Source organism: Peromyscus leucopus, chromosome 2 (genome assembly GCF_004664715.2).
Source record: "Peromyscus leucopus breed LL Stock chromosome 2, UCI_PerLeu_2.1, whole genome shotgun sequence".
NCBI lineage: Eukaryota > Metazoa > Chordata > Mammalia > Rodentia > Cricetidae > Peromyscus > Peromyscus leucopus.
In genome coordinates, this window is record NC_051064.1 from 153,120,291 (window position 1) to 153,143,051 (window position 22,761).

Consider the following 22,761-nt stretch of genomic DNA (forward strand, 5'->3'; position numbering starts at 1 on the left):
TGCCTCGTAAATGCCACTCTCTGGCTGAGGATGGCCCCAGGAACCCCAGAACTGTGTCATGATCCATGTCACATGAGCTGACAAGTCTCCAAAATGCTACCAAGAATCACAGATGCTAATGGGCGCGGCCTGGCATGCAGGTGGGGCGGCGGGCTACACCGTCCCGCAGCGCCGGGTACCTTTGAGACTCCTAACAAGGCTGAGCTTCTAAAAGTAGACTTGGGACATAGAGAAGCCCACTGCAAGACCAAAGAGACAGAGTGAAGGCAGGTGAGGTGGCCATAGTGGCCAGAGCAGGGCCTACCCAGCCCTTGGCCCTCAAAGACGGGCAGACACAGGACAGATGGGTGGTATCCTAGAACAGGACACCTGCAGTGCCTCTAGGCCCATGGTGCTACAAGAGAGTCGGTGCTGGACCCAGCAGGACCCACGCACTGTGTGGTCACAGGCCCTAAAGGGTTGGTTGCACCAAACAGTACCCTAAGGGTGCATCAGACCCCACTTAGAACCCAGACAGCTGGACTTCCTGTTCTGGCCTGGGGCAGGGCACATGGGGTGGGGGGCCCAGGGACCAGGTAGTGGGCAAATGCAAGTAGATCCCTTTCAGGTAATAGGAAGCAGAGGGATGGGACTCTCAGGACAAGGAAAGCCCTGGGAGAGGTCACCGTGCTCTGTCCCTGCTGAGAAGCCAAGCAGTCAGTGCTCCCAGATGTACAGGGCATAGGAGGCCACGGAGGAAAACTGAGGCTGACACAACAGATGGAGGGCAGGGAGGTGGACGCCAGGGAGTTCCATCCCAGGACACGGACATTTGGCACACTTGGATGCCCAAAACCCCCTTGGGATATGGAGGCAGCACTGGTAGGCTCCAGGGTCGGCATCTCCCAATAGCCCACATCAAAGATTGAGGAAGAGGCCCAGAGGAGTGAGTGGCAGGCCCTAGCCCCAGAAGGGGACTGGGCAGGAGCAAGGGGCTGGTACTATCCAGTGGCTGCGGGAGGCCTGGGAGGCAATACTCACCTTACCACTAATGTCACTGACAGCCACATGTACAAAGATAGAGGCTTCTTCCATCCCTTCTAGGTACACGTGACGATAGCCTGGAGCAATAGGGTCACCAGTCATCCAAGTTCCCACCTCTTCTCACCCTTCCAACTCATACTTTCCTCAAAGGTCTTTAGGCCTTGGGTAGGACCAGAGAGCTTCTGATTCATAAGAGGGGGAGGCCGAGTGCCGATTCTGTGCTCTCAGCTAGTTAGGAGCTCCTTGGGAACACCCTGGGGAATGCTGGCAAGTGCTGAGCCTCCCCATGCCTGGGCCTCTTCCCTACCTGGCATCATGCTGCTGAAGGCCAGCGTCCTCTGGCCAATGAAGTCGCGTCCGATGGGGTCATGGTCCCAGACGAGGAAGCGCACAAGTGCAATCTCAGGCATGTGCACAGTGAACACCAGAGTCTCCCCCCACATGGGGTTGAATCCTGGAGACAGTGGGGACAGAATCAGCAGGCCAGAAGTTGGAACCAACGACTGGCACCTAAGGGGCTCCAGAGTAGACAGGACACTGAGCACCCAGCAGGTGGCCCTAGCCACTTCCTCTGGGGTCTACGGCAGCCTTGGGCACACACTGGCATCTGGTGCCCTCACTCACTTTGACCAGGGCCCTCACCATTGTCGTCCACCACTCGTGTCTGCTCCTTGCTGCAGTCCACAGGGAGCCCGATGACCTCCACCTCCACGAAGGGGTCGATGATCTGGGGACAGTGTGAAGGGTGGCACCAGGGCCTTGGGCCCTCCCACCACCCACCTTGCCCATATGGACTTGCCCCTACCTCCCCACGGTCACCCAGCACTGAGTCCCGTGGCTTGGGCAGCTGCTGGCCACTGATGATCCTCAGGGCCAGCTGCTTCTTGAGCTGCCCGGGCAGGGGGTCCTCAGAGTTGGGGTTGAAGACACCTGAGAGGACACAGGCGTGAGCCAAATGCATAGCTTATAGCACAACCCTACCTATTGATCTGTGGGGCTCTGGCAGAAAACAGCCCCATGGGACAGTCAGAAAGCTTTGGTCTGGAATGGGATTGCTGCATCATAGTGAGGGCAGGTCACAGGGTAGGTGGGGACTTGCTCAGGCTGCTAATGTCAGGGGTGCACCATGAAGTGAAACACAGCTCAATGCAATCAAGAGGGGCATAATGAGAAGACAGAATGCATATGGAAGACTCCACAGCACTCTGGGAGAGTACTATGGATGGCTCCTGGACATGCCCATCAGGGACTGATGCTCAGGCACTGTCCAGCACCTGAGCCTGCATCTCCTAGAGTACACCAGGGCCCCAGACAAGTCCTGCCCCGGAATCTCAAGCAGCCTAGAGCTCAGGGCCCAGCAGAGGGGTTCCCTAAATCCCCACCCTCAGGCCCCTGGTGTAGTTAGTGGTCACTGCACCCCCTGAAGGCAGTTATCCCACTCTAACCTCCCAGTGTCCTGGTAGTTCAGTCTCAGCCTGACCCTCCCCTCTGCTCTGTGTACCCACCACCCCAGTATTCAGGGCAGTCTCACAGGAGCCCACCCCAGCCTGAGCCCCTCACCCTGGCACATGCACTGGGGTTTGAGCACGTAGCCACAGCCACCGTTGGCACTGAACTTGGCCCTGTTCAGCTGCAGCATCCGCCCCTCTGACTGGTAGTTCAGGGCAACTGGAGGGAAGACAGACACCCATGCAGGTCAGTAATGTTCGCACACTCTTCTGCACGAGTTCTGGGGCTGGAAGTCCAGCATACATGCTAGCAGTGCAGGGACAGACGGTGTTTCTCATGCACCCTAGGGTCTGAAAGGCCCCACCCTGGTTGCCAAACACCGTCAGAGATGGCCCTCCTCACCATCCCACCCTGTACCACATGCCTGCCTGCACGCACCCATCTGGCAGCCAGCATTCCAGAAGGGCTGCGGATTGTAATTGCTGGAGTCAACGCGGTAGGAGGAGGGGTATATGCGTGAGAGCTGGTGCTGGTTGAAGCGCAGGTACTGGGCAGGCTTCTGCTGCAGGATCTGGTGGGCCTTGGTCTCACTGAAGGACGACACCTGCCAGCTAGATGCCACTGGGGCACAGACCAGTCAGCCATGAGCACACAGAGCCTGTACCCCACAGCTGACCTGCCTGGCCCCACCCTCCACGTGGCCCTCACCCTCCATTTCCACGTCATGGGTGCCCACAGACTTGGTATATTTCACTAGGTCCGAGAGGGCTCGTGACAGCTTCATGGTCTTCTTTTGCCGGGCAGTCCTACGAGGGTGTGGCAGGGCTACTCAGGACCCCGTGGCTACGTCCCTCCCATCCAGTCCCAGCCAGCCTTTCTGTTCTTCGATTCAGGCTCCAGGGCCTGTACAGGTCCATCTGCTCCCCAAATCACATGTCCCAGGCAACCTGGGACTTGTAAACAATAGTTAAGGTTCATTGCACCCCAGCAGGCAAAGTACCCCACTCTAACCTTCCAGTGTCCTGGTAGCTCAGTCTTCTCTGTTCTATGTACCTACCACCCTAGTATTCAAGGTAGGCTCACAGTACGTGGGGACAGGAGTCACCCTGTCAGTAATGAGGCTATGGAAACATGTCTGTATGGGCGGCTATAAAGCCTTCAGGGGATCTGGACCCTTGACAAAGACGCTGGGTGCCCCTGAGCATGTACAAGATCAGGGCTGGGGATGCCTGCCCAGCCAAGGGGTGTTCTGAGGAATATGAGCTTCTGAAGCGTTCTGGGCGGGAGGGAATTAGTCGTGGAGAAGAGACAGGCCAGTGACTGAGCAGTGTGCCAGAGCTGGGAGTGCAGACGCAGAAAGGCGGGGAGAGGCTGGTTGTGACACAGGAAGAGGAAATAGACTTGAACAAGGCCTGGGAAGGAGAAGGGGAGGGGCTGGACAGGAGGGCATGAGCTCCAAGCTAGACTAGTGGGTGTGAGACCCCAGTGAACTCTCTAAGGTGCTGTGGAAAGCAAGTGGACACAAGCAGACTGGCACTCTTGTGGGGTGTAGGAGGCACAGAGATAGACAGGCATTGCCCCTGGAGGGAATATACAGTTGAGGGCCTTGGAAAGAGGAGGTAGAAACTGAGGTCTGGTGGGTCAGGCAGTGTCTATGCCCAGGAGACTCTGAGGGAACCTTAGGACCCCCTCCCCGTCCCACCCTAGCACCTGAGCACTGCTAGGCTGGCCCTGTGCTGTGCGTCCCTTTCTGCAGCTGCCTGGACAAGAGCTTCTCTTTCTCATCGCTTGCTTAAGTGTTCAGAACGACAGTGGGGCATGGAATCCCGTACCAGCCCCCCATTTCTGCCCAGCACTCAGGGATAGCTCCCTGGAACTGGGCAAGAAACACACACACACACACACACACACACACACACACACACACACACACACACACACACACTGGGGCAGGGCACTGACCCTCGGCTCTGGCTTCCTGGGGAGTCCAGGTTCTCATCCCTCTCTTCCACACTGGCCACCTTCTTTATCTTGCTGCCTTTTTTCTGTGCAGGGAGGTAAAATTGTGACTTGAGAAGCCATGGGTCAAGCCAGGACATGAAAAAGGACAGGACGTGCAGGGCAGGGGCTGTCTGCCCAGGTTCCTGAGTTCCTACCCAGTTGGGCCCACAGAGGTATCTGCAGGCTCCTGGCCCTGGGGGACTCTCAGACAGCCATGGGATATCTGAATCTCAGACACTGGCCAGCGTGGGTCAGGGGAGAGCAGTAGCCAGAGCTCCTGACCTTGGGACCCTGAACCCAATCACAGCTAGCAAATGGTACAGGGATGGAAGTAGCACCAGATGGGACCTCCTAGCCCAGGACCTCTGTTCACCTTGCGTTTGGAGAAGCTGCTCACGAGGAGACGGCTGTTCCGCCTGCTTGCCCCGGTGTCCTCCCCGGACTCCACATCCTCCTCCACCTTGCTCTGACCCTGAGAGGCAGACAGAAGTTGAACTCAATTTCTGACCAGCCAAGGAGGGCAGGACGGCTTCCTGGGTGACCCCAGAGGGCCCCTCTGGAGGAAGTCGAATTGACCAGGTCTGGGAGCAAGGCACTGATTTGGGAGAGCCAAGCACAGCTACCAGGAAGATGCCTGAAGATGTGTGGTTTTAAACTCAAGTACCAGTTCCAAATTTTTCTTATCATGGATGAAGACTGCATAATAAGTGCAGCTTGCATCTGGAATATTCTTTAGCTGAGTCTGCTTACATAATCCTTTTTTGAAAATCCCTGAAGACCTGACGCCCCAGCCTATTTCTGCACAAATTAGGTGAATAATCCCAGATCCAGCTAAGTGAGGCTGGGAAGTACAGGGTAAAACTACCTACCCACTGAGCACAGGGTAGGCACACCCCGTGGTCCTCCAGGGTCCTGGCCTTGGGACCCAGGACCCCATCCTGGAAGCTTGTTCACATCACAACCATTGAGCAACCTGCACACTTGCTTCTCCAAGGCCACCATGGCTGTCGAAACTCACTCCCCACAACCCTTGCACGGGTACCTGGGAACTCAGGAGAGTTCTAGTCGGGGTGCCCCATCTGATTCTGTTCCCTGGCCTAGGGGGAAAATGGTCTCTGTCAGACTCACTAGAGCCATGTACCTGCAGCTGGGAATCCCTGCTAGAGAAGGGTGTCAGTAAGAGACATGCAGCATGTACCACAGTGTGGAGAACTGTCCATGCACCATGCTGTGTATCCCATACATCCGCAGGTCATATCTGCACATAGCTTGGATGTTACTGTACCCTCCATGCAAGCCCTGCACACTAGCTCAAGGACACTCCTATACATGCACATGGACACTTCTTCATATACTGTAGACACCTCCACACACCATGGACACCTGAACACAGCATGGGCCCCTCCCTGCACATACCTTGGTCCCCTGTGCACACTGTGGACTCCCTCACATATTGTGGACTCCTGTATATATCATGCACATATGTACACACCCCTGCATATACCATGGACACTTATTCACACTGTAAAGAGCCTACTTTGGTCCCTGACCACAGAGAACTCTTAGTTCTCTGCCACTGTCTCAGAGAACAGCTGGTGTTTTCCCATGATCTCTTCTGCCTAAGCTACTCTGCCTTGACATCATCAAGCATCCCCTGTTGCTGATCTTATTGATGTGATGATAGTCTGAAGCTCCTGCCTTTACATTGAATTCCTACTCTTACCCTCTTGGAGTGTCAGGACCAGAAGTGGCTGCCCTTCCTGATACCCAGAGTGTCCCTGTGGCCATGGTGGCCAGGCCCTTCCAGTCTACAGACTTCCAAAGTCCAGAGCCAGAGGCAGATTCCCAGTATCTGAGGTGCCAGGTGTATCTGTGCCCTGCACATCCTTTCATTAGCCTACAAGCCCCCAAAATGATAGTCCGTTTGGCTCTGAAATTGGGAACGTGTGGTGAGAGAAGCCCTAGAAGCTGCCACTCATGTGTTGAGAACCCCATGAGGCTGACGTGTTTCTAAGTTCTTTAAGTAATATTCAAACTGTTGCCATCACCGTGCCTTGAATGACTAAAATATGCACACAAATTAGGAGAAGCACACACCGACCATACAGGTGTGTGCTCACCAGCCACAGTTCACATGACAAGGTTAAAATCCATCATCAGCCCAGAAGTACCATGCACATGTAGCTTGACCCAGCCACCCTCAGGGGGGCTGTGATCATGGGGTAAGTTTGGGGCAAAGTAGTATAGGCAGCACTGGGGGGTCCTCTCCACAAATAAGGCCGGCAGTTAAGCCTCCATCCTCAGCAGAAAAGATCCTTTTCTGGGGCCAACCTGTGCGACAGGGCCCCAGTGGCGCTGTTCTGCGACCTCTAGAGCTATGTTTAACTGCTAGTCGGGGTTTCTTCTGTCTCCCTCTGTATTCGCAGGCTACTCTCAAATCCTCCTGCTGTCTCACGAGAGGCCCTGAGCTGGCCCTCATGTCCTCAGGGTTCTTATGCAGAGAGAATGACACCTAGCCCGAGGGGGCGGGGAGGCCAGAGTGACTCATGGTAGGAGCACAGATACTCATCCCTCATCTGGACTACATGCCAAGAAGCTCCCTGGCTGGTCTGTGCCCTTTGCTTCAGTTCTTCAGCCCCTAGCTCTGCAAACTTCATGATGTGTCCCCTTTCTGTTTGTCTCCTACACTGTGTGTCACAGACCGCCTGGAGATACTGTCAGGCTGGGGGTCCAAGCTTCTCCTCCAACCTGGGTACCTCAATAAAGGAGATCCTCCCCCTCTTCCTCCTCTTCCTCCAAGAAGCTTTCTCTGAGCACAGTTATTCACACATGAGATAGCAGGGGCCAAGCTGTGCTACTGCCCCCCCCCCCCACACACACACCGGTGTCCTTTTGTCGGCCAAGAAAAGCAGAGATCCTGTTAACCCTCATCAGGATTGGACCAGTTACAGGGCCACACCTCCACTCAGCCTCTGCTAACAGAGGCTGGGCAAAGCATCAGGTAGGCTACATTCTCTTGCCCAAATGTCTGGGAGCTAAAAATAAAAAGAAGGCTGTGTGCATAGGACCTGTGTGAGCCACCTGCACAGAGCTATCATATCAGCTATGCTGAGCCTTCCAGTGTTGGGGGTGGAAATAAACACACCTCTAAAAATACAGCAGGAGAGGACCCTGTTCATCTGGGAGAGGCCCCCTTCCAGCCCTCCCAAGAGCCCTGGAAACAGCAAAAAGTGAGCCAGTGCCACAGGAAGGGCAGGGCAGGGGAGGGAAGGCTCCCAGGCAATGGGAGCTGTTCTAGCCATCTCACTCTGCAGATGCCCTGCTCAGCTGTGAGGCCAGCTGCCCAACCCGCCAGCTGCTGTACGGATCTTTCACTCAGGCCACTTACCTAGTGGACCTGTCCTTCAAGCCTGGATTGCTGCTCCCCACCAGAGGCGCAGACTGACTGTGCAGTCTGGCCCAGCCTGTCTGGCACCTGCCTCCACCCCATCACACCTGCCAGGACAGTCTCTGAGGGCCATTCTCTCTGTATTCCCCACATATCTGTGAGCTGCTTCAGGTAGTGGCAAACTCCTAGGACTGGCTGGGCCTGAGATCCTGATGTCCACCCTCCATCACCCATGAAACCCTCACCAAGGTAGGCAATGCTCAAAGCCCCTCCAAGAGAAGCCATGGGTCCCCAAGGCACTATTTGCCCACATACAAATACTGTGCTAGTATACATGAGTGTGCACAGGAGTGTATACAGGTATGCGAATATGTGTGAGTATTGTACAGACATGTGCAGATGAGTGTGTATGTACAGATATGTGTGTGCAGGTATGTGCACATGTATGAGTGTTGTATGGTATGAGCACACAAGCATGATATGTACATGTATGCATGCAGGCATGTGTGCAGAGGTGTATGTGTATATGGGTATGCATGCAGGTATGTATGTGCATGTGCAAGCATTGTGCATATGTGTGTTTAGATGCAGGTGTATATATGTACTGGCATGAGCACAGGTGCAAGTGTACTCACAGGTATATATATGGATAGCTTTATAGATGTATCTCTGCACACTAGTGCCTATATGTGTACATACATCTACTACCACATATTCTTGGGCCCTCACGCAGCCCACAGACTAGCTGTTGGAGAAGTATGTGTCAGCAACACAGATCTCACCTTCTTGGCCTCTGCTTTATGCCCAAGCTTTCCAGATGGGGACAGTGTGGAGACGGTGAAGTCATTGGGGTCTTCACAGTCACGGATCTTTGACTCCTTGATTAGAGAATCCAGCTTCTTCTTAGCAATATTTTCCACACGCTTCCGATTGGTGGAGGCCTGCCACAGCCAGAAGTCAGCCCATTGGTATCTGTCCCCATCCCAGTGAGCAGCAGAGGGGCAGCCATCATAGTCCCTGTACATACCCTGTGATTCTCAGTGCTGAGGCCGCTATGGACAGCACTAAAGCCCAGACACATGATCCCTAGAGTAGCGTGGTTCTGCCTGGGGGCCCCCGGGGAGGAAGATGGGACATTCTGAAGATAACATAGAGTCTGAGACCCACATGCTGGCCACCATACATGTCTGCATGTCGAGCAGACATCAGAGACCTCTAACCCTGGCTGGGTGGCCTCTCTGACAAGATAAGCCCAGTGAGACACGGATGTACTTGGAGTGCTCGAGGGAGAACTTCAGTCTGGGACATCAGGACTCCCAGGGTGCTCAGGATGGGGTGTATCACAGTCATAAGTTCTGTCACCATCCTGGGCCAACCAGAGACATGTGCAGGCACACCCAAAATAGGAAGAATCTGCTGTCTCAGGGCTTTCTAAAACAATTAGCCAGCTCTGGCCCAGAGGCCTCTTGCACAATTATTTTCCCATCTGATGACTCCTCAGGGGAAAATAAAGTCTTCACTGCCTCACAGCAACTTAGAGCAGTGGATGAGCAGTGCCCAGAAGAGAGATGTCAGTTACAGCTGCCTCCACTCAGCTCTCCCAGCCCCCAACTCCACTAGCAGAGGCTCTTACAGACTGCTCAGGCTCCCTCCACAGCCCCTAGCCCTGGTGCAGACCAGCTGCAGTAAAGATACAAGAGGCTCTGTGGAGATGACCACCAGAGGAACCTGCCAGACAGGAGATCTCAGCACTGGAGCTGGCCTTGGAGTTGGTACTGGTGCTGGGCATGGGGTGGTTAGGCATGACTACCCGGAGTCCAGCTTGGACTGGCCAGTCAGCTGAGGTGCTCTGAGTTAAGGCACATGGAATCTGAAGGGCACCCCATCCCTGCTCAGTGCTGCCTCCACTCACTGGAGGGCCAAGAGGACTAGGTCAGCATCATAGACAAAATCCAAGAGTCAGTTCTAGCAATGGAAACCAAAATGAGACAACAGTAGACGTGTGGCTGGCCTGCTGGTTAGATATGAGGTTCGTGTCTCTTATACAGAGGGCCAAGCAGGCAGAAGAACAGCATAGACCCCAGCACAGCACAACCTCAGAAGCCAGACAGCTTTGCACACCACACCAGCATTTAACCTTATGTCCACCCCTCCCAGCTGTCACTCTTCCTAACTCATCCTGGCAACCAGGACAAGAGGCTACTCTTGGGGACCACAGGCTTCCTTCCCACCCTTAGGACCTCCATCAGAGCCTCTGGCTCCCACTTACATCCCCATTGAGGAGCTTGCAGTCATCATCAATCTCGTCGGCGCTGTCCTCATCAGATACCTCACCTTCTTCTGCATCCTCGCTGATATTGGCAGGAAGCTTCTTCCCCTGGGGGACAAGGCAGGTAATGGGAGAAGCTCTGAAGGGAGTACAGGAATCCAACGCTGGTACCCACTAGGGGCAGCTGCAATAGGGAGGGGCTTTTCCAAGCTCCTTGGAGCCTCAGGACATAAAGTGGGTTGTAGTTGTGCAACCAGAGCGGCTGCTGTTGTAGCAGCAGCATACAAGAGAGGTGGCTCAAGACGGTATGGTCACCCCAAGGGCGAGTGCCCACCCCCAAATCTGTCTATAGACGCTGTCATCCTCCGGCTTGGCCCCAGGCCAGGGCCATCACAATGATGGTCCCAGAAAAGTCACCTTCACCAGGATCTTGCCCTTGAGCATCTGTGGAGAAGGAAGCATGGTGGCATCCTCGCTGCTCACTGAGGATAGGTCCAACTTGTCCCCAAGGATGTCAGTCAGATACTGGGCCATCTTCTTTTGCTGAACGACACTACAGTGGTTCTCAATGGACAGGATCACTGGGTACCTGTGGCACCAAGACAAGAGGGGTGGGACGAGGCCCCATATCTGTAGGTATGCAGGCCACCTATACCTTTGATGATGACATAAGTAGTTAAGTAACTAGGTAAAAGATCTGCCATCTGCTCTAAGAGGTGACCCACCAATAACTCTGAAGAGTAAATAAATGGGTAGGAAAGAAACTGAGAAATTTTAGGGACAAGTAAAGAAAGCATGAGAAAAAAACAAAGGAAATAAAAAACTCCAGGAAAGTAAAAAGATGGTGTCTGAAAAAGTCATGGTTTGAATATGGCATGTATGAGATAATATAGAATAATGAATAAACATAATCTCATTGAGCTAGACAGTGGCCTAAGCCTGGCATGCACCATCAGGCAGGACAGTTGCTACGGGCTCAGTGCAGAATGAAGAGTATGGGGTGTAGCTTTTTAAATGCTTCTGCTTTGTTTGTCTTTTAACTATATGTATATACATCTGACTTTGATTTTTACCAAAGGGCAATCATGATCTGTTTAGAAACGTAACTGTCCAGAACAAGAAATAGGCAGTCATGTGATATGAAAAGGGCAGAGAGCAGGGTGGAAGTATTTTTCTCCCCATTTCTCAGACAAGACAGGCCCTTGAGGGGAACACTGTACCTGGAAAGATGATATTGGCTCACAGAAACAGCTCCTGAGCTGCAATCCCGAGAGCCTTACTGATACACGCCCCCCCCCGCCCACCCCCACCCCCACCCCCCGCAGCTGCTTCTGTTTCCGAAATCCACCCGGCTCCCTGTTTCACCAGCCCCTTCTCTGCTTCAGAGTCTTGTTTAGCCAAGGTAATGTCTTCTATTTCCAGAAACCAAAATGGATTTTTCTCAGCAGCATCTATGGCCACAGCTGAGTGACAGCAAATTGAGTCTGGACACAGAGTGGCTTCCTGGGGGTAATTAGTGCTCCGGCCGTCACTTCCATGGGTGGCTGAGACCAGAGATTGCCACTAAGTGTCTGTGGATAGGCTACAGGCACAACGATCATCCTGCTGTCCATTCTTACACACACCGTAACTTTTCCTTCCGCCCCTGCCAAGGCTCAGTTCCCTCCCCCACCACTCCCCTCAAAGAGTGATCTCTAAACAAACCCTGCCAGTTGGATATTATAGTCATTGTCCACTGGGAAACACAGGGAAGGAGAGAAACCCAAACCCTGGATGCCCTTCCCCTGCCTGCCACAGGAGCCAGCCCCCGGGAGACCAGGCCACTCACTCATTCTTGATGAAGGCATATTTGTTGATGGTTTCGATGACATCTTTGAAAAGAATCTTGGAGGTCAGAGTGTAGCCGTGGTGCACAATTGGCTCCCCATCAGGCCCATCCCAGCAGTCCACTGTGGGCAAGCAGACCCTGGTTAGCCCAAGAGGCTTAGCTGTGTAAGCCTAGGGCGGCTGAGTCCCCGGACTCCAACCACAGGGGGACCCTGCCAGAGGCCCCCATGGTTCCTCAAGCCCAGCCCATTTCCTGAAGGAGGTGCCATCTGCAGCCAAGACTGGTCCTCTGTGCTGGAGGGGCAGAGTCCAGGAGTGCTTACCCTCCACACAGCGGCAGCCGGCCTGCAGGACCCAGGCATACATATCTACCCGAGACTGGGACATGAGCTGGTCACCCACGAGGTAGGTGTTGTGGGATGAGGTGATGAAGTAGTGGCTCAATGGCCGTGTCATGTCTTGGTGCACGCCATGGTGCTCAGGGTTGAAGATGTCACCAGCGGGGCTCCTCGTGTAGTTGGTAAAGCCTGCAATACAGCATGAGAGTGTGGCCCAGTGCAGTCCAACGCGGTAGAGCCCCTTGTCCAGGCATGCAGCTGTCCCGCTAGTTTCCCACCATCCCCCAGAACAGCTGAACTGAGCAGAGTACCCACTCACCATCAATGCCCAGCACCCCCTTGCTCTTATTTTCCGGGCAAGGCTCAAATTGCTCGATGATATTCTGACAGCTCTCGAGTGTCACACCATTCATCTAGGCCAGAGCAGAGGCACGAGCCCGGGGTAGTTTATTCACAGTATGGGCTACCTTCAGGTAGCTTCCCCTTCCTCCCACCACCATCGCCATTTCCTGCCCTTGTCTCTGATCACCACATGGAGGCTGACCACAGTGAGGGTGGCTGGAGGGCCGGAGGCACTGACCACCTCCTGTGCCACATTGCCTGGAACTCAGCAGCCAGCCGACTATGAGTCACATGGATTGTGGGTTACTTTCTCTGATTGGGGTGGAAATTATGGCTGCCATCAGGGGGTATCCAGCCATGACATTAAGGCGAGGAAGCCTGAAGGCCGGGGCCACCCCAAGGGTAGTGTATCATAATGGTGAATCTTAACTGTCAAAGAAGTCCCCGTGAGACTTCTTGTCTAGATCAGGTTGGCCAGTGGGCACAGCTGTAGGGGACTGTCTTGATCATGTTAATTGACATGGGCAAACCCATCTTAGTTGTGGATGAGACCATTCCCTGGGAAAGGAATCCTGGACTGTGTAAGATGGAGGACACAAGCTCAGCGCTAACATACATACACTCGTTGCTGTCTGCTCTTCACTGCGGATGCAATGTGACCCCATTTGCTCAAGCTGCTGACTCTCTGACTTCCCTGCCACAGTGGACTATAACTTAGAATTGTGAGCCAAATAAACCCCCTCTCCCTTAAGTTACCTTTGTCAGGGTATTTTATCACAGCTACAGAAAAGAAACCAAGACGCTTGGGTTTTGGGCAGCCTTGTGGAGGAAGCAGGCCTAGCAATAACCCCGTAGGCTGTGGTGGTGGGGAGGGGGTAGTCCTGGGCAGAGCTAGGAACCGAACCTCAAATCCCAAGCCCACAGCTGCTATTCAGCTACCTGGTCCCCGTCCCCCCCCCCCATGGTGGTACATGGCCAATCACTGTGAGGGGGACTCTGAGCAGGCAACTGGGCAAAACTGAGGGCCTTGAGCAAGTCCCAGCCAGTAACTAGGCTTCCAAGGCATGACCTCCTCCTGGGAAAACAACCAAGAAGACCCTGGCAGGTAGGCCCAAGAGCAGGTAGGTCCTCAAGTGCCCCCAGGGGGAGGGACATGCCATCCTACTTCCCATGGGAGTGCCCTCTCCACAGGGCTTGGCCACCCATCTCCCTGCCATCAGAGTGGGCAGTGCCTTACCCATGCCCAGACCTGTTCTAGGGTGGGAGGGGGTGGGCTCTGAGACCGTAGTGGTGAATGGTCTAGGCAGCGGGGCAGAGCCTATTAGTGGACTGACTTCCTGGGGTCAAGAGTTTGCTGAATGGACAGGTAACTGCAGGAGGCCACATCTGGAGTCAGGCAGGATGTGGGGCTAGACAAGCATGGAGAAGGGTGGTTCACAAAGGCCAGGCCATGGAATCCCAGCTCATGAAATGCTGGTGTGACCCTCTGGAGGCTTTGGGTGGCGACCCAATGCCAGAATGGAGCTGACCAGAGCCCCCTCTATCTGTGAGGAAACTGTAAGCTTCCTCACTTACCTGGCAGCATCAAGGTCCTACTCTGCTATGAAGCTCTGAACACATAATAGCAGAAACTAAGGCTGAAGTTGAGGCCACACCCACCGGCCCTGCAGCTCCAGTGAGACCTCACCTTCTGCTCCACCTCCAGAAAGCGCTGCAGGTCAGAGGCATCCAAATGGTCCTTATGGTTGCTGTAGGTCAGCATGAGCAGATAGAGGTCTCGGCGGGTGGACATCATCTTGTAGAAGGCGCAGAATTCCTCAAAACCTAGTGTTCCCTGATGGTCATCTGTGTCTGCCTCCTGTAACACCCAGCCTCAGGTCACCACCCAAGCTGCGCCTTCCCACTGCCTCTGCCACGTCCCACGGCACCCCTCCAGTGGCTCCTTTTCTCTCCTCCCATCAGAAAAACACGGTGGCCCTTGAGAGCACAGATGGGATCCACCCCTCCCTTACGCCATGCCTTGCAAGGCCAACCTGTAACCAAACCCCATCATCACCCACGCCATAGACACCAACACCCTGCCTTGTGAGCTGAAGCCTCCCGCTGGAGCTCTTTCCACCCTGGGCTCTGAGCCTACACCTGCAGCTACAGTTGGCCACCCGCCCTCTGACAAGAAACACTCAGGGCCCTGGAGGGCCCAGCAGTGTCCTGGCTCAGGTGTCAATAGTGGGGAGAAGTGTTCTTGGTCACTGTCTTCCTTTTGCAGAAAACAAAGGGTTCATAAGATACCCCCAGGAACCATTCCACAGGGTGCCCAAGGAAGCATGACCTCTTCCCAACCTTTACAGACACATCTGCCATTCCCTAGGATGCTAAAGTTTGAGGCAGTGCAGACCCCAGGCCCAGGCCACAGGAAGATTCAGAAACTAAGGACATCAGGGATTGAAGTGGGCTTAACAGTGGCCCCAAGGGTCTCAGGAGTGACCCAGGAAGAAGTTGCTTGAGTTGTAAAGACTTTCTTGGAAGTGCCTGTATTGTCACTTACTGTAGTTTATCCCAAGGGACCACTGCTCACTGTTGAGTGACAGTGCTCAGTACTTGGATACAAGACTGGGGTGGCCCAAATGGCTCAGAACCACGATAGAGCTGCCAAGGACCTAGGCCACAGCCTACCCAAGGCTCAGTTCTCATCCTCCACTGACCATGGACCCTAAAGTTAGGTTTTATCCTGTCTTGTTCTCCCAGACTCAGGCATACAGATGCCAGTCAGCAGCTGTCCGCAGACATTGGCTGACTCCTCAGGCCTCTACAGAAGTTCTAGACATGTCCTCTGTGGCATTGTCACCAAATCTGTCACACCAAAGTTGTAGGGCCTCATGGAGGCTCTGTGCACTCATATTAACCCACTGGCTGCTTCTCCGCTGGCCATCCATGGACCAAAGAGGGTCCCTAGGAAAGACAGGAGGAACCGGGATGGGCGTCTGACTGTTTAACCCACGTGGAGCCCTGGCAGCACGGGAAGAAGCTACCAAAGCCTCTGGCCAAGCCCTCTGCTGAGCTGAGCCCCGGCTAGCCCAAGGGTAATCTTGGGCCGTTAAACCTTAGGACCGGTGTGCTGATCCACATTCCAATCTTATCTTAGATTTAATGATGTCAAAGCCACTGTATCCACTTCACAGGTTTCTGCTCCAATTAAACAGTTCCAGACCACCATAATACTGATTATCAGAGTGACCTGAGCATTGTAGAAGGCAGCATTTCCATCCTGGGGCTCAAAGTGCTTATGGAGACTACCATAACTGGCCTAATGGGACCCTGCGTGGGCAGGGAGATCAGGCTTTCAGGGTTTGGAATCTCTGTGGCTGGCTGACTGCCACAAATAGAGACCAATGGGTCTGGACTGTGTGAGCTGAGGTACGAGGCCCATGTCTCCAGGACCACAGCCCCACAACTTCCTTTCCACACCTAACCCTGGAACTCTATCCCACCTACACACCCCAGCTGTTAGCCTCTCAGCTCATGGTCTTTTGTCTCTGTCCAGAGCTTCCTATAGGCAATATGAAGGAGGTAGGCCTGAGATCACCCAGAGGGACCCCAGGAACTAATTAGTACCCAGAGGCCTGACCTCTCACAATAGGCTGGAAAGCACAAATTCCTGAGTTCTACCACACGGAGTAGCTCCAACCAAGGCCTGGAGCTTAAAGCCTCCAATCATATACAACCTACCAAGGGTGTTTTCCCTCCTCTTTCCTCTCAGGCTGCTCTGAGCCCTGAGTCCTGTTCCACCTGCTGTCTGGTCCTTAGTGCATCCTCACCCTGAGAAAAGCATGCTGAGCCCAGAGCTATCCTGGAAGGGTTAAGGACAGCCCAGTGCAGGCAGTAGGGAATGGAAAGTGCTCACATCAGATGCAAGGCGTCTGTTAGGCCCCGCTGCTCAGCTGACTGACCCCACAGGGGCCTTCAGGAGGGCAGTGAACACCCCCTGGTCCTCAGTGGGCAGTCTGAGAGTGTCCTGCTCACTGCCTATCATTCACACAGAGACCCAGCCTGCAGCTGTCATTGCTGCAGCTGAGCATGACTGCCTGTCTAGCCTGAGTGCACACACAGGAAGCTTTGAGGGCCAGACACGGCAGAGCTGTCAGGCCAAGAGCGTGTGTGTGTGTGTGTGTGTGTGTGTGTGTGTGTGTGTGTGTGTGTGCGTGCGTGCGTGCGTGTGTGTGTGTGTGTTAGGGACAGGCCCGGCATCCATGCCCACAGAAACCCCTTTCCAGGCTGCAGCAAGGAAAACAAGGCCAAAGATCTGGGTCTGCTGGCTCAGCCCATTCCTGCCCCAAACCAGGACCTGCTAACGCAAGAGTTTCTCTCCCATGGAGGTTCCCAAAAGACAGAACTAATTACAGACAATAAAGGCTGTGCTTGGCTGAAGGATGCATTTTCATAACTCCTAACACCAGGGTGGTTGGGGGTCAAGGCAGAGTGGGGTGGCTACTGAGAGCTGGGCTTGCCAGTCCAGCTCTTTGCTAGACCATGTATGTCTTTGAGGCTGGGGATCTTAAGAGGCCAACAAATGGGGTGTGGCTGCACTTGAGTGCCTAATCTAAGTGCACTACCTAGATATAGCCTATGCCCCACAATCAGCAGAGCAGCACCAGGCACAGATGCCAGGAGGTGACACCTGAAGTCCCTGACTACCTACCCTGTGAGGCATCCATTGCTCTGTAGGGACTTCCCACAGCTCAGGCCTGGCTAGGCACTCCCAGCTTCCCATCTAGCCCCAGAAGGTGTTCCCGCAGTGGCCTCAAGCCGTCACACTGAGCACTCACCCTGAACATCTGTTTCACCCTCTGCCGGGGCAGATTCACGTTGAGTTTATGTAGCAGCTGCATAACCTCACCGATGCTCAGGCTGCCATCTCCATTCTTGTCAGCCTCATCAAACGTCTGCTTCAGCCACTTTGGGGCTGAGTTAGGGGCCAACACAGTCCATGGGCCTGGCCTCACTTGTTCTGCCCTCCAGCTTAGGCAGCAAGGAGCAGGAGTCCCCAGCCCAAGCACCCTCCTCATCTTCCCTTCCCTGGGAAACCCTACCCAGGTGGACAATGGAGTCTGCTCCTGGAATCTGTCCCCACCCCGGTGCCCAAGGATATTGGTCCCTGGTGCGCTGCCGACGGGCTAGGCTGTCCTCATCACTGATGCCAGCCATGAGGTAGCGAAGGCCGGTGACCCAGGTACGTGCCTCTTCACCACTAGGTGAGACCAAGTCCAGTGACTCACGGTGACTGCCATGGTAGATGCTGAAGCAGCAGTTGGGGTCGAAACTGCTGTCAGGGTAGCGCTGGAAGATTTCAGACTGCCGTCCCTCACTCACCTCCTGGATGGAGTCAATGGAGACTGCAGGCAAGTGGGAGGACACAAGGTCACCAGTGACCCTTTAGGCTCCGAGCACCATGAGCTAAGCAGATTGCATCTCTGCTCTCAACAACTGACACCCTAATTCAACACCTCCTCACTAAGCCCATCCTCAGAGAGGCCCCTCTGGTCCTCTGCCCTTCAAGAAGTAAAAGTACAATATGCTTAGCTGACCCCCCCCCCATCCTGTTCTGCTGACCATTGTCCCCTCCTCTCCCCTTTAGTGAGAACACACACACACACACACACACACACACACGCACGCACGCACGCACGCACGCACGCACGCACGCACCCACACACGTGCATGCATACATACTGGAGAAAATAAGAGAGGGGCTATTTGTCCTCACCTGGCAGTCCAGGCACCTGACTATTCTAGGACTGAGTTTTTTGGAGGTGCACAGTGGGACATCAGGAACAACTCACTCCACCCATCAAACTCTCGCTAGCTCATCTCTCCATTCTGAAAAGCGTTTGCACCAGGCATGGCCAGATCCTGCAGCTGCTTCAGTAACTAGCCCAGCATCGCAGGTGAGAAGCCAGGTGTAGCAGCCACCTGCAGCTCACAGGTGTGCTAGGTTGCAGGTATGTCAGCATGCCCCATTTAGGTTCCACAAGGTCTCTTTTGGCTGGCCTCAGTATCCCAGCTCCATGGAACCTCTGCTCAGTTCAATCTCTGCGGTAGATGAGCTCAGGTGATGCTTTTATAAATTGTCCCTAGGACTTGGGTAGGACCCCCAGACAGATATGCAGCCCACAGGTGGCCAGTGTCCCCTTCTGGTCACCAGCTATCCCCTATTCTGCCTCTATCCTTTCTCAAGTTCCCTGGCATGAGTGGCTCCAGCCTGGCCCAGGGACCGGCACACCACCCTATTCCTCTGCATTGCATCCCGAGCATCCACTGAACCTCCAGGAGTGGGTAAGATTGAAGGTCCCTGAACCAGTGCTGTTCCTCAGTCTATTCTTCCAGTTACTTCCGGGGGAGCAGGGCTGGGGGGCAGCTCCCTGGCCCATCAATGCTCAGCTACTAAGAAATGGACGTTTTGCTCCTTGTCAGGGTTTCCCCTGAATGATCAAATTCCAGGAAAACTTCTGGGCTTGGTGCTGCTAGCCAGGCACCAGGGTCCCTCTGCCTGTGCAGCCTTGAGGCAGCCCTACTGCCCTCAGGCCCGACTACACTGGCTTCTAGGGCCAGCAGAAGCCACCCAATCCAGAATGACTTCACCGTGGGACTCTTTTCCACATGGGCCCTCTGGGGCCCTGGCAGAGTGACTATCTCCTGCGACTCCATGGTAGTATCCTTGGTAAAGGCTGAGCTGAAGCCTTCCCTGGCATACCTGGGTGCTGCTGTTGGTAAAGCCAGAGGGATCTTAGAAATTCACTTCTCACAGCCTTGAGACTCCGGTATCTTTCCCTGATCCTAGGCCTCCCGACTCATCCTCTGTGTGCTCCAATTCTGACTCCCTGCTCCATGAGAGCTGTGCGGTTCAGGTGACCCCTGAAAACCACACCAAGTGCTCTGACCCATGCTGCCTGAGTTATCCTTGGGCTTCCAGCCTACCCTCGGTGTGCCTGACTGGGTGGGCTTCTGTGGTTTCGGTATACTCTCGTCCCCTTGGCTGGTCTGATAGCCCCACATTGACCTCAGCATTTGATAGGGCTATGCACTAAGTCAGCCAGTCCCCATGGAGTCCCAGAGCCTTGCCAGGAGGCAGCTGGGCAAGGACCATCTGACCTATTCCTATTCCTTATTCCAGATCCCACTGCAGAAGCCCCAGACCACCTAAGTCTAGAGATGACCAGCACACCATCTCAGTGGGGCTTAGCCCACAACAGCGTCTACTTGGGAGGCCTCCCTGTCCTGTGCTCCCCGGGCCCAGGCCCACCCATCCCCATCCCTGGGTTGTCCACTCACTCTTGGCCTTCTCGTTCTTGCGTGAGGGCCGCCAGCGGAGGCAGGAGCGGTGTTCATCCAGGTAGTAGAAGCGGACCAGGCCCTTGGAGCTGCCACGGAGCTTCACCATCTGGGTCCCCTCCTGCATGGCACTCATGCATCGCTCCACTAGACACAGGTGGACACATGACAGAGACAGACAGACAGAAGCTATGAGAGCTATGGTCATTTCACTTCTCTCCAAAGGGCCCTGTGTGCCTCTGTGGCCCTGTCCAAGCATGGAACAGAGTGGTTACTACTCCTTCTCTGATTGGTCCTGAGGTGGTCTGAGGTGGGTTGAGGCACCAGGGAGGACATTCAGCAATAGCCTATCCCCCAACACATGGCCAGTCCCAGAAACTGCTGAGACCCGAAGTGGCCTTCACTTAGACTGCCAAGCAGTCAGAGACCAGAGGACAGACCACTCCCCAAATCCACTGTGCATGGAGCTCCCATGCTGGGCACAAGGTGGGCCTAGGCACCATGCACCAAGCCTGACCCCTAGCCCCAGCCATGAGCCACTCCTGAGATCCTACTGCCCCTTCTTGCAGCATCAGGAACAACATCTGTCTCATGGGCAGCAAGGTCAAAGAGAAATCCTATGGGAAGGCGCAGAGCTGGGAGGCTGAGAGCTGGGTTTAAGTCTACAACCTCCTCTTTCCTTGTCCACTAGGCCTCCTGTCCCAGGGTAAGGTCCACAAGTTTCAAAGAGTCCAGGCCAGGGCCAAGCTTCCTCAGGCTGCATATCTATCTATATACTGGAAGCCCAGGAGCCAGAGGGCACTGCATCTTAAAATGAGGTACCCCCAGGTGGGCAGTGCAGAAAACCACAGGCAGTGCCAGCCTAGGGGGGCTGTTTGGAGGAAGCTATTGTTGACCATAAGCAGAAGGGCATTGTAGGCATGGGGTGGATACTCAAGGTAGATAGGACTCTCTAGGGGACAAAGCCAGTTTGGGAACACAGGTGTGGCTGCTGGGTGCATCTGAGGTAGGGGTTGGGGACAGAGACAAGCCCTGGATGCCCCTCATGCTGTTCAGAAGAAGGCGGCTGAATGTGCACTCTCTGCTCCTGAAGCAAGGAAAAGTGAATCAGGCGTCCTGACCAGGGTCTCCATGGCTTCCTGAGATGCACTGGACCCTCCCACTGACCACCCAGCAGCCTTCTTTCTTCTGTTCATTGCCTCACCGTCCAGGGGCTTCTGATACCATCTAGAAGCCATGGTGTCTATACCCGCATGCCTCAATAACTAGGCTGAAGGTACCACTGCCCCATAAAATTCCAAAGATCCCCCTCAGAAAGAGTTCTGAAGTCACCTGTGAGTTCCCAGCACATACAACCAGGGCCCTGGCTTCTGGGCCCGGAGATCTGAGTGGGAGGTTGGTGTGGGAAGGCGAGAACCCAGGCCTCTTGCAAACCCAGGGACGGTCCTAACTTCCCTAGGAAGCTATGCACCCTGTGGGCCCGTAGGGCTTGGCCAGTCCTCAGGAGGGACCTGCTCTTTGCCCTTTCTTACCTAGAAGGCTGAGCTGCCATTGTGGTGACACTGCCACACTCCCTCCAACCCAGAGGAGCACCTCTGCCAGGCAGGCCACAGCTCCTGTGGTCCGGCTGGCAGCAGACGGCTGAAGATCAGGCATATCCAAATGATGGCTGGAGGCTTGCTCCCCAAAGCCAGGAAGGGCCCTCAGCGATAGGCCAAGCAGAGGTGGTGGCTGGCACAGGGGCTCCTCGGGGCTCCCCTTCTCTCCTCTACCTCTTCCTCCGTGGAGCCCACCGAAGTCCCTCCAGGGCTGTTCCCAGGTCCCACTGGCATTGACCCAACTGCTATCTGCAGCCCTGGATGGTCCCCGGGCCAGCCCACCCATCCTCTAGAATACACAAGGTCTGTTTGAAGATGAATCCCAGGGGTGGGTGAGTGGCCAAGCCTCGCCCTGTCATCCTTGGCCAATCCCCACAGTAATCCTGCTGGATCCTGCCCAGCTGGCCAAAGGATTTAGGCCAGAGGCATGCCCAGCTGCCAGTTTAGAGCAGACTGCCCCATGTCTGAGCAACCAGACTCACATTTAAGGCAGAGGCAGGATAACAGGTCAGACAAGGGACAACCCCTCCAGGACACAAAACTATGGCTACAAGACCTGGAGTGATGTCCTCTGTGAGATTTCCCACTAGGTGGGTCTGTCTATCCATAGGTTTGCTCCTTCATGGGGCTATTTTCCTAAATCCTGGATACTGGGTATCCAGGGCTTGTCTCTGTTTTTGTTGTTGTTGTTGTTTTTGTTTTCTTTTCTTTTTCGAAACAAGGTTTCACTGTGTAGCCCTGGATGTCCTGGAACTCGCTCTGTAGGCCAGGCTGGCCTCGAACTCACTGAGATCTGCCTGCCTCTAAGTGCTGGGATTAAAGGTGTGTATCACATGCCCGGCCAGGGCTGGTATCTGTGAGTCTCTGTTTCAAGCTATCACTTTCTCCTGCCTGAAATCCTTGTACATATAGGGACTTCCAAGTGGATCCCCACAGTGTGGCAGTGAGCTGGTCCATATGTTGTCTCAAAGCCCAGGGTCAAGAACCCAGCCCCAGCCAGGCGGTGGTGGCGCACACCTTTAATCCCAGCATTTAGGAGGCAGAGGCAGCCGGATCTCTGTGAGTTCGAGGCCAGCCTGGTCTCCAAAGCGAGTTCTAGGAAAGGCACAAAGCTACAAAGAGAAACCCTGTCTCGAAAAAACAAAAACAAAACAAAACAAAAGAACCTAGCCATCTTTGGCTGGAGGCCAGAGCTAAGCC

The 22,761-nt window shown here is 54.5% G+C and overlaps 1 protein-coding gene across 6 annotated transcripts in view; it reads right to left on the reverse strand.

The window, feature by feature from the left end:
* Plch2 (phospholipase C eta 2) overlaps nucleotides 1–22,761 on the reverse strand; it is an 80,105-nt gene that overhangs the window by 7,355 nt on the left and 49,989 nt on the right. For all 6 annotated transcript variants that reach the window (XR_005090973.1, XM_037203258.1, XM_037203255.1 and 3 more), the window contains 19 exons: nucleotides 19,964–20,110; nucleotides 17,784–18,027; nucleotides 17,461–17,590; nucleotides 14,325–14,495; nucleotides 12,615–12,708; nucleotides 12,281–12,484; nucleotides 11,959–12,079; nucleotides 10,548–10,719; nucleotides 10,131–10,238; nucleotides 8,644–8,802; nucleotides 4,847–4,945; nucleotides 4,435–4,517; nucleotides 3,181–3,278; nucleotides 2,911–3,093; nucleotides 2,584–2,691; nucleotides 1,829–1,953; nucleotides 1,666–1,750; nucleotides 1,331–1,477; nucleotides 1,021–1,100 (listed from right to left, as the gene is read on the reverse strand). Coding sequence is in view for 5 of the 6 variants with exons in the window: in XM_037203258.1 (XP_037059153.1) it covers nucleotides 1,021–1,100; nucleotides 1,331–1,477; nucleotides 1,666–1,750; nucleotides 1,829–1,953; nucleotides 2,584–2,691; nucleotides 2,911–3,093; nucleotides 3,181–3,278; nucleotides 4,435–4,517; nucleotides 4,847–4,945; nucleotides 8,644–8,802; nucleotides 10,131–10,238; nucleotides 10,548–10,719; nucleotides 11,959–12,079; nucleotides 12,281–12,484; nucleotides 12,615–12,708; nucleotides 14,325–14,495; nucleotides 17,461–17,590; nucleotides 17,784–18,027; nucleotides 19,964–20,110 (2,558 nt within the window). In the remaining variant the exon portion in view is untranslated. The remainder of the gene's footprint in view (nucleotides 1–1,020; nucleotides 1,101–1,330; nucleotides 1,478–1,665; nucleotides 1,751–1,828; nucleotides 1,954–2,583; nucleotides 2,692–2,910; nucleotides 3,094–3,180; nucleotides 3,279–4,434; nucleotides 4,518–4,846; nucleotides 4,946–8,643; nucleotides 8,803–10,130; nucleotides 10,239–10,547; nucleotides 10,720–11,958; nucleotides 12,080–12,280; nucleotides 12,485–12,614; nucleotides 12,709–14,324; nucleotides 14,496–17,460; nucleotides 17,591–17,783; nucleotides 18,028–19,963; nucleotides 20,111–22,761) is intronic.